This window comes from Hippocampus zosterae, chromosome 13 (assembly GCF_025434085.1).
Source record: "Hippocampus zosterae strain Florida chromosome 13, ASM2543408v3, whole genome shotgun sequence".
Taxonomy (NCBI): Eukaryota; Metazoa; Chordata; class Actinopteri; order Syngnathiformes; family Syngnathidae; genus Hippocampus; species Hippocampus zosterae.
In genome coordinates this window covers 12,214,378-12,227,444 of record NC_067463.1, presented here as the reverse complement: position 1 = coordinate 12,227,444, position 13,067 = coordinate 12,214,378, and the positions used below count along the sequence as shown (strand labels likewise).

Below are 13,067 nucleotides of genomic sequence, written 5' to 3'. Positions count from 1 at the left end.
TAGTGAACCGGAGGAGTTTGACAAATGGAACAAAAGGAAAAAAAAGAATATTCCCCCCACCCAGACTTTCTACTTGACTCCCTGCCAACCTTTTACAAGTAAGGAAGTCTCTCCTAACTCGCCGCGGCTCCCTCCTCCTTCTTCTGGTCCTGCCTGACTCTCACCTCCTCTTCTCCCATGCTGGGGCACCCCCTCTGCCCTCCCCCTTCTGAGAAAGTGGGTCTCTCTCCTTCCTCTCACTCTCTCTCTCTCTTATGTGAGGTTTTAACACAACACAGCGCTGGCGGCCTCAGTAGTGCCTTGGACTGTAGCAGACGGAGCAACTTGAGCGAACACCAACATGGACTTCAAACTGCTGCCGCTGATGCTTCTGTTGGCCGTGGTCACACATGGACCAACATGTACTGGTACGTCTGAATAACTCTGTACTCATGGCGAGCATCATTTTAACTTTTCTATATTTTTAAGAACTTTTCTTTGTTATTCCGCAGGCTGAGGTCTTGACATTTATTTTCTGGAAAATACCGCATTTGTTATCCCCTTAATTATTATTTCTAAATTGCTGACATGCCTCCATCACGGAATCTCAAAAGGAAAACTTTTTTGTTCATGAAACTTCTTCATCTTCATCTTCAATTGGTATACTTTTCTAATATGTTTTATTATTATTATTATTATTATTATTATTATTATTATTATTATTATTATTATTATTAAAAACGCATTGCCATTGGTTAAAAATAAATTAAAGCACATGTTGTATGTAATATAAGCAATATGTAAATTTGTACACCAATCAAAAGAATATCTCTCAATTATTTTCTATAACATTTGTTTGTTTTTTCATAAAAAATATGTGTTTTAGATTTTTTTTTAATGGAACAACAAATGGTTATCTAACAACATTGCATGTTATCAACTTTGTGTCTTTTATGTTGCGAGGTGTCAAGTCAGACTGTTGAGCCGCCTGGCCTGCGCTTATAAGCTTGTTGCTTCTGCCCCGCTAGCACCCCCACATTGCATATTAAAGGCTTGTGTGCATTTGGCTTCTCTCTTTGCTTTCTTTTAATTACTTTCTAATTAGGGATAAACAACGCGCCGGTGATAGCAGTGGATGCTCGCTTTAGGTGCCAGTTCTGCATGCTGCATAATGATCCCCTAGTTTGCATTAGAATGGGGAATAGTCATTAGGCTGATATTACCTGGGCCTTCGCCATTTGTGGTGTCACATTCTAAATCGAATTACATCACTAAGAATATGTGGAAGGTCATAGATTCAATGGGTGCTTCTTACCGGGATAAAAAGTTGTATTTATGTTTGCTGTATGTTGTTGAAGAACTACACCAAATGTAAGAATACATCGCCGAAAGTGTCTTTGTGGAGCCTTTTGAGAACCGTCATTTTGGACCATTCCGCAAGCTGTATTATGGAATGCGCTTCCCAGACTTTGATGTTTGCCTTTATCATCTTGCATCTGCAATAGCGCACGGGGCCCCGCGAGCCTCCATGCCGGTGGTGGCACACGGGTGATTTGTAATCATTTTAAGAATGTACTTAGGGTGATTTCCACTGAGGCTGCGTGAGCTGCAGAGGGCTCTTTTATGAAAGAGGGCAACATTAGAAATTGTCAGCTGAGGACCCTTTAGTGAGAGAGTGGTCAAGCTGAATGCATTCTGACTGAAAAGCTAAAATGTGGTTGGGGCGGGGGGAGTAAGTGGTCAAAAAGGGAATAATCTCTTTTTAATGAACGTGTTGTGGAGAGCAATAGCAGGTGAACTCGCATGTTCCCATGCTTTAGAAAAATGTGACAGTAGATTAAACATGGTTTTAACACATCCAATGAGGGAAGTCAGGGATGTAATCGCGTCCTCTTTCAACAGATTAATTCCTTAAAATTCACTAGTACATTTTCTGTTATGCAACTGAGCATGTGAATTTTGCTCATCATTCATTTTTTTTGTCATAGCATAATGTTTAATCGTATATTGTCAAAAACATAAAAGTAGTGTATTTTCCTTACTCAAAACATGCCAAACAATTGTGCCTTATTGTCTTTTGTTTTAAGACATTTTTTTGTAAATGTTCGGTGTGTTTACAGCAAAGCCCATCAGTCTGGTGGAGAGGTGCTGGTGTCGTTCTACTATGAACACGGTTCCCCAGCGCTCCATCAAAGAGCTCAAGTTTCTCCACACACCCAACTGCCCTTTCCAAGTCATGTGAGTACAATGAAAAGATCAGCATATCAAATAAATGTCTGCTCATGGTTTGTCTGTTCTGAGGAGTTCTGGCGCATACAGAAACGTTATTTGTCAAATATTAGTGACATGTCAAGGTTTCCCGGTTGAGCTTCCATTGATCTGTAGTTTTGGTTTGAGGCAAAGGTTAAAGCAGCTATGCAAACAACGCAAATAAAACATGTTTTATTCATTACTCTGATTTTCACGTGTGAGCGTAAAATAGTTGGCCGGGCTCTGACAAGGAGGGATATATAAATTCCAATATGTTAAACGCAAGAGGTAAATCACAAGTGGTGCAAAGTTTTTGCAGGGAAATGCTGGAATACTTCTCATGTACAAATATACTGTAGTGTACTACGCTCCCACATCAGCAACTTTCAGGGCTCACGTTTTGATTTATGAAATGTGTGAGGAACATGAATTCAAACTGACTCCTCACAAAGAATGTCATGAGATTGGAAAAACAATGTATGATTAGATACGATGGCGTTATGAAATACTGCAATTGGCCGAAGGCCAGACCAGGTTGCAACCCGCCTCATGCCCAACGTCAACTGAGATCGGCAACACAGCTCAAGCACTATGGAGAATGGATAGAAGGATGGATGGGTGATATACTGAACAGGCCGATCCATCCATATGTCCATCCATCTTCACACCGACACTAAGCCTAAACCGCCTGCATCGAAGTCAGCCAAATCTGCGTGTGCATGTGTGTGTGTATAAATCGCAAAAGATGCATTTAAAATGAAAACTAGATGTTTCAGAATTACAAAGCCAAAATGAACTGTTTCCCCAATGTCAAAGACATAATATTTTGTGAATATAAAATGATTAGACAAATCACTTGCTCAACCTTTGAAATAAGTTCACATTCAACACATTAAATGTTCATGTGTAATTTTACACAATTCTCCAGTGTACATGCAACGAGCCCTTCAGAGTAGAAATTGTTGTGCAATGCTTTATGCGTTTTTTTGTGTGTGTGTGATGTTAAAACCATTCAAAAAGAGGCCCGACTTTAAAGCGTTGCGTTCCGATTGAGGGAAGAAGTGATGGCCGAGCTCAAGGGTGCAAAGGAAGCAATAATTAAGGGTCAAAGTGATTACCTTTGTGTTTCTGCTGACCCCCTGTGTCCCTTTTCCCCTTTTTTCTTTTTTTTTTAATCTGCTGCCTCCGACCACACAGCAAGGCTGAGTAAAATGTCACTGGCCTGGAACACATTAACTCAAAATCCTCATTCATTAGTTGTCTATAGACAATCAGGTGGCAGAAGCCTCACAGCCAAAAGGCAGAAAGGCTGCCAAATGAGGAGGGGGTGACTTGTGACTGCTTGGAGCGTGAATGAATAGCAAAAGGTCGCAGAGGACACAGAGATGCTACCAGCCCAGAGGAGACAAGAAGTCATTTAGGCAAGGCGACAGGGAAAAATACAGTTCATTTCCATGATATCTCCATTGAAGCACATGAAAGCATGCTCAAGTAACATTATACTCCTCTATGACCACCCTCCACCCCCGCCTGGCAGTGTCCCGCCGTGCTCCCCAGTATGACCCCCACAACTCCTTACCCACTCATCCCAGCATGCTGTTGGTATTAACTTGCTGTGAAGTAATTACTACCTGCTGCTTGTGGAACTCCAGCCCTCAAATTCTAGCCAAGTCAATTCGAGGTGAAACTGCTAGTTGCCGGGCCAGACAAGCAGACAGATAAACAGGACGAAGGAGGACACATCAAAAACAGGATGGAGGTCCCCAGCGGATGGACCCGCCACCCCTCATAAAAGAAGAGGAGGGGCAGAAGGGAGAGAAAGTAAACACAGACCCAGTTACAGAGCTGCCGACATGTTGGTTTGATGGTGGATTGGATGCTCATCATCCCTTTAAAGTGGAGATGCCATTTGCTCATGTGAGGTGAGGAACACAGAAGGTGGCCGGTTAAAGCGAGACGGGACATTTCATTTGTGGAACGGTGTGATGGAGATATGGAAGGAGGAGAAAGACCCCCCTCATGCTAACTCTCACACATGACCTTTTGCCACAGAAGTGTGACACACATATGTTAAGAGCCGTGCCGGCTACCCACCCCGGCTTGCGTTGCTCCAACTCTTCTATTTAGAATTTTTTCCATCACACCTGAATGCACACACACAAACACACACACACATGCACCGCACCTTGTGGCAGAATGTCAACTTAAAATTTTTTTTATGATGATAGAGATCTTAAATGGGTCTTTTGGATCTTTTAACTGGGAGAAAAGGTCCCTTTGTCTTTTTCTGAAGCTTAAAACCCTCACGGTTGAGTATTCTCAGACCACACTTTGCAAAATAACCCTAATTTGTATCCGCTAATCATTTAGTTCAATCACGGTTAAATTGAACCACCGGTCAGATCAAAAGGACTCGCCAAACTTAAGTTTACATCAAACAAATACGCACAGATGTTTTAGACTCTGTGCAATATCACACAAACAGGCAGGGGGTGATGACTTTTTTTTAACTACAATTTTTAAATCACACCTGCAGATCTGAGTACAACTGATGAGAAGCGGCAACCACATTTCTTCAAATAGTAATGTAATGTACAACAGTTTAAAAAATAATAAGTTTGAAACCAATCAAATGCTAGGCGAAGTCATAAATGCTTCGGTCACGCACGAATTGCTGCATCCTGCACAGAAATGTCTCCTTGCGAGATGTGAGTGAGCCACATTTAACGCGGAGTAAATTTGATTGACAGTGAATTAAGTCAGCTTTGTTCACCCCCACAGCAGCACACACCACCCTTTTTTAACTACGCTGGTTTGCACGTTTCTACAAAATTACCAACGCCCAGTCTAACACGCCACGGCGTAGATTCATGCTAGGGACCACGCCAGGTGTGTGCCAGTCATGAAGATATAGCTAGATGAAAATAGTTGTGTCTCTCGCTCTCCTTACTGCAGCTGCTCTCCAGTGGAAACAGAAGAGTGTTAATTTCTCACAGCTGGCCAGGGGTTGACAACCCGTCATGCTAAATAAGCATCACATTTTTAAGCTCACATGTGTTGGAGGACATGCTGAGATCTTTAGGTCTTCGCTCAGGTGTTTCTGACTTCCACTTTTATTAAATGTGGCTCAGTAATGAGTTGTCTCATTTTTTTACCGTCCGGATAAAACCCATTAAATGTCATCAAATGAAGAAACCTTGATTTGGATTTTTCCCTTTTGAAACATTGAGGTCACAGCACGCTGGAAGCAGTTTTTACGCGATATAAGTTCTTCAAAGATGAAGTGCTGCTATTATTCTGTACGCTCTAAAATATATATTTATGGGATTTATAAGCTACAGATAAACTAAAAAAGTCCAGAACCAACGGATAATCCTTTGAGTGTTTACACAGCAGTAGGTCATTACTTTTACCTTTTATCGCCGCAATATATATTTATTCTCCCATTGGGAATCATGAATGTGCATTCAAGTGAAAAAGAGCACGAGCGATATGCAATTTTAACCCTCCACAAAGACAAACTGTTCGTATTGTGCATTTACATACATTTGTCTTCACATTACTGGATTTCAGCATTCTAATTCTTTGAGTTGATCTTGCCAAAAAAGCTTTTAAAATGTTTCTCGTTTGGTTTCACGTGAACTTTATAGGCAAAGGATGCTCCATAGACAATGCAGTGTTGAATTTATGTCAACAATGATCCTGATTTATAAAGGACATCAAAAAAATATTGCCTCACGCATAAACTTGAAGAAATTAACCGAAGGAGGCCTTTTTGAGGAACGAAATTGAATCTAGCATTTTCTTTCTTCCATGAGCTTACATCACGTCAATAAAGTAGACCCTAGAATAGAAAGTCGCCCAGTTGAGCACATACAGACCTGCTTATGGAGCCCACAATATTTGCTTATTTAGTAAGCGGGACATGCTGGTATCCTGGTTCATGGAGGCTAGTCTAAAATGGCAGAGATTTACATTTTTTTTTAAATATGGGGCAGGTGGAGGGGATGGCTCTAAACATAAAAATGAAATGAATTCTCATAATTTTTACATTTTTTTTAATTCATAGGTTTTATGGTTATTCATACATACTGTACTATTTTCTTTTCATTCTGGGGTCGGGTGAATAATTCTAAAGAAAGCATCGTTTCAATTTTCTAGTCCATTTGTTGATTAGCAGGCTACTACGAAAGAAACATACATAACATGCGTACTACATGATGAATGACTCAGTAAGATAGCAATCCAGAATATTCTAGCACTTCCACCCTGGAGTAATATTCCATTGTGAGTCAAAAGGAAAGAACAATAGGAGGCTGGGGGGGGGGGGGGTGTTTGAAAATAATTAGAAATATTATTTGGGCTGACCATCTGGTCATTAGCAGTGACAGTAGCAGGCTGCTCTACCTGGTTTATGAAGAATAACACAATCAATAGACAGGTGGGATCTACTATTTGACATTGACTTGCATTCTGACTTCAACAGCAAAAGGATGAGAAAAAAATCCTGTATTTTATTATAGATCAAACAACAACTGCAAACTATCCCATAAACTGCATTCAAAACTGTACCTCATCCCTGTCTGAATAAAACAAAGCAACAGTCAAATAACCAAAATCCTCCTTTTCTTCATCCCACAGCGCCAAGCTGAAAAGCAACAGGGAAGTTTGCATCAACCCGGAAACCAAGTGGCTGCAGCAGTACTTAAAGAACGCCATAAACAAGTAAGAAACATGTCAACTCTCTCTTTCTCTCCGAGTGGGCTAGAGCATCACTGACAGACAGACGTGAATAATTACAATTTAGAGCCTGCATAGTATAAATAAACCTACCATAACAAATTGCTTGTTCACTGTCTCGCTAATAGTTACTCAGTGAAAGCAAAGACTTGGTTGACGTACTCAGCCTGAATGATCATGTGTGAAATGATGCACATGGAGTTAAGATGGGTGATAAATCTGCCTGCGCCGCGCCCGCTTCCTCCTTTCTCATAACCTTGAGGCGAAGCATCATCATCAGCTCACACGCCACACTTCATACACTTCAGCACAAAACTATGTCCAGCGGACTTTTAAATGCATTGTCCGCATGATTATCACCAGTAATTTCACATTAACAGCAGAGTTGTTGTGGTGGGGGGTGGGTGGGCGAATAAAGGTGGAACAAGATTGGCAGAACATTCACATTTTCACAAGCAATGTTGTTCAAATGTACACATTCCTCTTAAACAAAACTCTCCCGAAGTGACTGCTGGTGATTATTGCCAGGCTGCCTGTCCGAGTCTTGAAACACTACACGAGCGCTCACGATGAGAAGACACACAAAGTCGTTCATCTGAATGTATACGTTGTTCATTACTTTCATGCATGAATTACTTGGATAGTCCAGTGTTTCAAAAGATGTTCCGTTATGATCATATCAACATTAGGCATAGAATATGAAACAAATGCACTTAGGCACTGAGCCAAAGTGTGTCACCAAGCACTGTTTTTTTTCTCACCTTTTTTTCTGAACTTGAACCGTAATCGGTTGTTACCTGAGCTCTGATCAACAGTAATGTCATTTTTAGTTGACAGCGAGTAGCAAATCGGCTGCTCCCTGAGATGGGGGGAAAAATATGGGCTTAATTTATCTTCCACAAATGCAATATTAAAGAGAATGCTGTTTTTGTATTATTGAGGAAGGCACATAACATATTATTGTGAAGATTTTTGACTGAACTTCCTCTAAAACAGCAATATTTCAAAAATTCTGCATTAGATAGTTCTTCATCTTTGCCCGTTTTCAGCACTTACCTTCAAACACGTATAATGTGTTGAGAAACACGTCCCTGAACTCACTTTACACCGTCTGGATGTCTGTTTATCCTAATCTGGTTCCTTGCCCTCAAAACCAGTCAGAGCCGCGTTTTTTCTCAATTGTTTTGAACTGAAAGATGAAAATCTGGGGCCAATTTAAGAGGAAGAGTTATTGCAGAACAGAATCGTTGATGGAATTACTGCCGCCGACTTTTACTGTCTCAACACGAGACTCCATGTTTGGCATCATATGTTGCGACTGGCGATCAAACAAAACATTTCCCAGTGTGTCAGATGAGAAGATTGTGCCGCGACGCGGGAACACATTTCTATTGTTTATTGAAGAAGGGATATTATTATTTGCCAGTAAAAAATGTTTCCAAATGTGCAAACAGGGTGAAGAAATCAAGAAGACGTAACAGCAAGAAGAACTAAGTCCTCGGGATGTTTTCTATCCGGTCAAAGAAACCTTCAGGTCCAACCTGTGTATCACCTCACCACTGCTATGGATATATGTAAACACCGCTGTTATGTAACCGACCACCTCTCTGGACTGCTTGCGCAAGAAGCACTTCATTGCCAATTTGTGCCACCCGCCACAGGCCTCTCCGGATACTCACTGAGTGACACCCCGCACCGCCCAATCCCTCCGCGGTAGCACCAAGTGCGATTAACCCGCCTTGGGACAATGGATGCAAGATCATGCAACTTGTGCTTGAGTGACAATGTGTGTGAAAGAGTGTGTGTACAAAAAAAAAAATGTCTGAACAGATTTATGGGCAATGAATGTGCCCGCCACTTTCTGACAAGTGTCCTTTAAACATTCAAATCACTCAAAGGAATTATGATCTTTAGAGACAGGTCACACTAACACTAATCTCTGAACGCCTTTTGAAATATTTCATTTGTGCTATGATCAAGAATGTGATGAGATATATTCTGTTTTTATGCCTTACGTATGTGAAAGTGGCACTATTTTGAAACAATGTTATTTTCAGGATGACCAACGTGCCACGCATCAACGAGCATTGATCATGTGGTGCTACAAATTCATTTTAAAAGTCAGAATCGTTTGTACTGTTTGGTTCGTGCAAAACCATAATCGGCCGAGGTTATTTTTGGGAGCATTTCTTCATGGTCTGCTGTGAAGATGATGTGTCGAGTGTAGAGAAAGGTGATGAAGAAAATAGAACAAATGCAGTTTAGGTGTTTGTATTGTGTGTTAATGCAGCTTTTACGGATTGAACATATCAGAATATAGAAGAGACCAAATATTTATTCAGTGCAACAGGCAACAAGATAAAACCTCAGCAATAAGAACAGAATTCAAATAAGTCTTAGCTTCTTTTTTTTTTTTTTAACACGACTGACTGGAAACATTCGAGCAAGTTGACGGCGGGATTCTCAGGTGCGTATTTGTGGGGAAAGTACTCTATATCGAACAGCTGAATTGTCAAAAAAGGGAATGTTCATGATGGAAAAGAGAACGTTTGATGATATTTTTACTCTATACATGGAAATAAATATATATGTGTGAGCCACTTTATTATCAAATATGTCTTGTTAATGTTAGTTTTTAGTTTTATATTGCGTATATGCTCAATGAATGCCTTTTCAATGCAAGATGCCATACAGTAAATATTAAATGAAGGCTAGAAATGTCCCAAGCGAAAACATATTCCGGCTTCTTGCATCTGTTTATGAATACAACTTCTTAATCATTTATTACAAAACCGTTTGAAACCTTTTATTTTTTATTTTTTTGCACCAGATGAATAAGATCCTCTTTTTTAATACGTTAATGTTAAAAGCCAGCCAAGCAAATTGAATTCTGTCCATTCACTTGTTTTTGTTCTCTCTGCTTTCATTCCTTCAACAGCGGTTGTGTCTCACGTAAGGATTCTACGGCAACATCTTGTTTGAATCCGTCCGACAAATTGAGAATTAAAGTCAATATTATTGGGCCATGATCGGAGACATATTTCAGGCTGGCCACACCAAACACTTGATTGGCTTTTAAAATTCTTTATTATTTATATATGAAGCGTCAGCACAGCCTATGAGACAAAGCAGAACAAAACCTGCGGCCTGTAGTTCCAAGCAATCAACATGTGCTTTCTATTAGGACACTCCCAGCACCCCCATTGACTCTCTTCCCTGCCAAACTATTCACATAATATGGAAGTCGTGGTTGTGGTCTTTGTTAACATCATTTGTTGTCTTTGACAATTGGCAGGCCGCTTGCTAACAGGCTATAATCCAATTAGGTGGCAGGCAGCAGTGCAACCAGCATTCTTATGAGTGTTATAGATATGAATGGTCCATATTTTGTGGTTGTACTAATTCTTCACAACAATGCTTAATCAATCCATTAGATCAATGGAGAAGGGCTATCCCACAACTCAATAACAAAATTAGAGGTGACATGAGCAGCTCCTATGTTCATATAGGTGCATATTTCAAAGACAGAAATACTCTTAGATTAAAAAAAAAAAATCAGAATATAGATGTGCATTGGTCTCGCAAATACTACAAAGAATAATGACCAACATACTGTTTTTTCTTTTTTTTAAAAGCATTTTCTTAAGGATTGCACTGTATCACAATGCCTGGTTGCAACGACACTTTGTGTATTTCTTACTGTATATTTTTTGAACAGAGTTTCGCATTTACTTGTTGGTATGCAAAAATCATGTTTCTACATTTAGACACCAAGAAAATGTGAAATAACTACTCTTTGTAATCTGCTTTTGGACATATTTAAAGATGTCATATATTAGCGTTTTGGGGGTGGTTTTGTATGTGAACCAAGAGACAGTATTTTAGCTCTCGTATTCAAGGCCCCGTTTTCAATAAAGTCACATAAAATTAAATCAGGTAAATCTTTCTTGTCATGATTTCAGTACTCAGTAAGCCCAGAACGACTAGCAGGATTACCACGTCCCACATTTTCGAACATGTGACACAAACAGCCATGGTTTCGGATGTGTACGAGATGTGCAAAAAAAACACAAAACACTGCACTTTTACTCTACTACAACTCTTGCTTCTCTCTCTGTTATAAATTTAGTGTTATTCCTTGGCAAAATGCTGCTATGAGTCAGCGCCTCGCAAGCTGCAAGCCTCACCGCACATCACTGGTCCCAAGTCGTTTTTTATTGGGGGACTGACTGTTCGAATAAAATGTTGTGAAATATTTTATTGACCATCTTGCAGACACAAGTTAACTTAACAGCTTTTAGCCATGTTTGTTGTAATGGGATTGTGTTCTTTTAGCTTCCTATGAGTTTATACATACGTTCATAAGATGCTAACCCATGAATCAAATGTGGGTTTTTTTTAATTTTCCTTTTTTTGCTGAAAAGGTTTGGGAATGCCTGCTAAATCTACTGAATACGGAATCCGCTCAACAAATGAGACCTGAGAGTCACCAGCCTCTCACCAAACGTCAGTTGGGATAGGCTCCAGTTTAGATCTCTACGTTACAGTTCCCAGTTCCCAGTTCCCAGTTCCCAAGAAATCGGCAACATCGGAAATGAACGACTATAGGCCTGTCGCCCTGATGTCTGTGGTCATGAAGTCCTTTGTGCCTTGTGCTGAACCACCGAAAGAACGTAACCGGACCCCTGCTGGACCCTCTCCAGTTTGCCTACCGGGCAAATAGGTCTGTGGAAGACGCAGTCAACACAGGTCTGCACTACATCCTTGAGCACCTCGACAGCACAGGGACCTACGCAAGAATTCTGTTTGTGGATTTCAGCTCTGCATTCAACACCATCATCCTGGAACTCCTCACCCCCAAACTTCTCCACCTCGGTGTGTCCCCTACGATCTGCCAGTGGATCCTCAGCTTCCTGACGGGACGGACACAACCGGTGAGACTGGGAGCCACAACATAATCAACACGCACCACCAGCACTGGAGCCCCACAGGACTGTGACCTCTCTCCACTGCTCTTCTCCCTCTACACAAACGATTGCACCTCAACAAATCCAGCTGTCAAACTCATAAAGTTCGCAGACAACACCACAGTCATCTGTCTCATCAAAGACAGCGACGAGTCTGCGTACCGCCAACAAGTGGAGCAGCTGGTGCTCTGGTGCAGCCGACACAGCCTCGGGCTGAACACGCTCAAGACTGTAGAGATGATCGTGGACTTCAGGAAACATTCTTCTCCACAGTTGCCCCTCACACTATCCAACTGCCCTGTGTCAACCGTCGAGACCTTCAAGTTCCTGGGGATCACAGTCTCCCAGGACATGAAGTGGGAAGTCAACACCATCTCCATCCTGAAAATGGCCCAGCACAGGATGTACTTCCTGAGGCTCCTGACGAAGCATGGCCTGCCACAGGAGGTGCTACGACAGTTCTACACGGCAGTCATCGAATCAATCCTGTGTTCTTCCATCACGGTTTGGTTTGGGGCCGCCACAAAAAAGGACAAAATCCGACTTCAACGGACAGTTAGGACGGCGGAAAAAATCATTGGCAACGCCCTACCCACTCTTGAGGACTTGCTCACTGCAAGAATCAAGACAAGAGTACGGAAAATCCTCCTGGATCCCCCGCACACTGCTCACCACCTTTTCCAGCTACTCCCCTCAGGCAGGCGCTACAGATCCATGCGCACCAAATCCAGCAGACACTTAAACAGCTTCTTCCCTCTAGCCATTAACTCCCTAAACAGTCACTGACGTAGTCACTCTTCTTGTACTACAAATACTGCTACTGGTCACTCTAAAATGGTTCAATGATTTTCTGCACCAACTGTACAAACTGTCATTGTATTGTATTCTACCACTGATCGCTTTAGCTCTGCTTGATACTTTGCACATTTTTCTCACTTACATTACGAAATGTCCTTGCATACCTATTTGTCATGTCCTTGTTTACGATGATACTAATGCAGCGTGTTATACCGGAGACAAATTCCTTGTGTGTTCTACATACTTGGCCAATAAAGATGTTTCTGATTCTGATTCTGATTCTGACAACTGAATACAAGTCTTGTCGATGTGGTGTCATGCCATCTTCGGCAA

At 41.3% G+C, this 13,067-nt stretch overlaps 1 protein-coding gene across 1 annotated transcript; it reads left to right on the top strand.

The window, feature by feature from the left end:
- The first annotated feature begins 238 nt into the window (after positions 1 to 238).
- Positions 239 to 10,901, top strand: cxcl12b (chemokine (C-X-C motif) ligand 12b (stromal cell-derived factor 1)). The gene is made up of 4 exons (XM_052084199.1): positions 239 to 407; positions 2,100 to 2,217; positions 6,871 to 6,954; positions 8,424 to 10,901. Exons 1-4 carry the CDS (start codon positions 341 to 343, stop codon positions 8,461 to 8,463), a joined length of 309 nt encoding a protein of 102 aa, XP_051940159.1. The 5' UTR covers positions 239 to 340; the 3' UTR covers positions 8,464 to 10,901.
- The last annotated feature ends 2,166 nt before the right edge of the window (positions 10,902 to 13,067 follow it).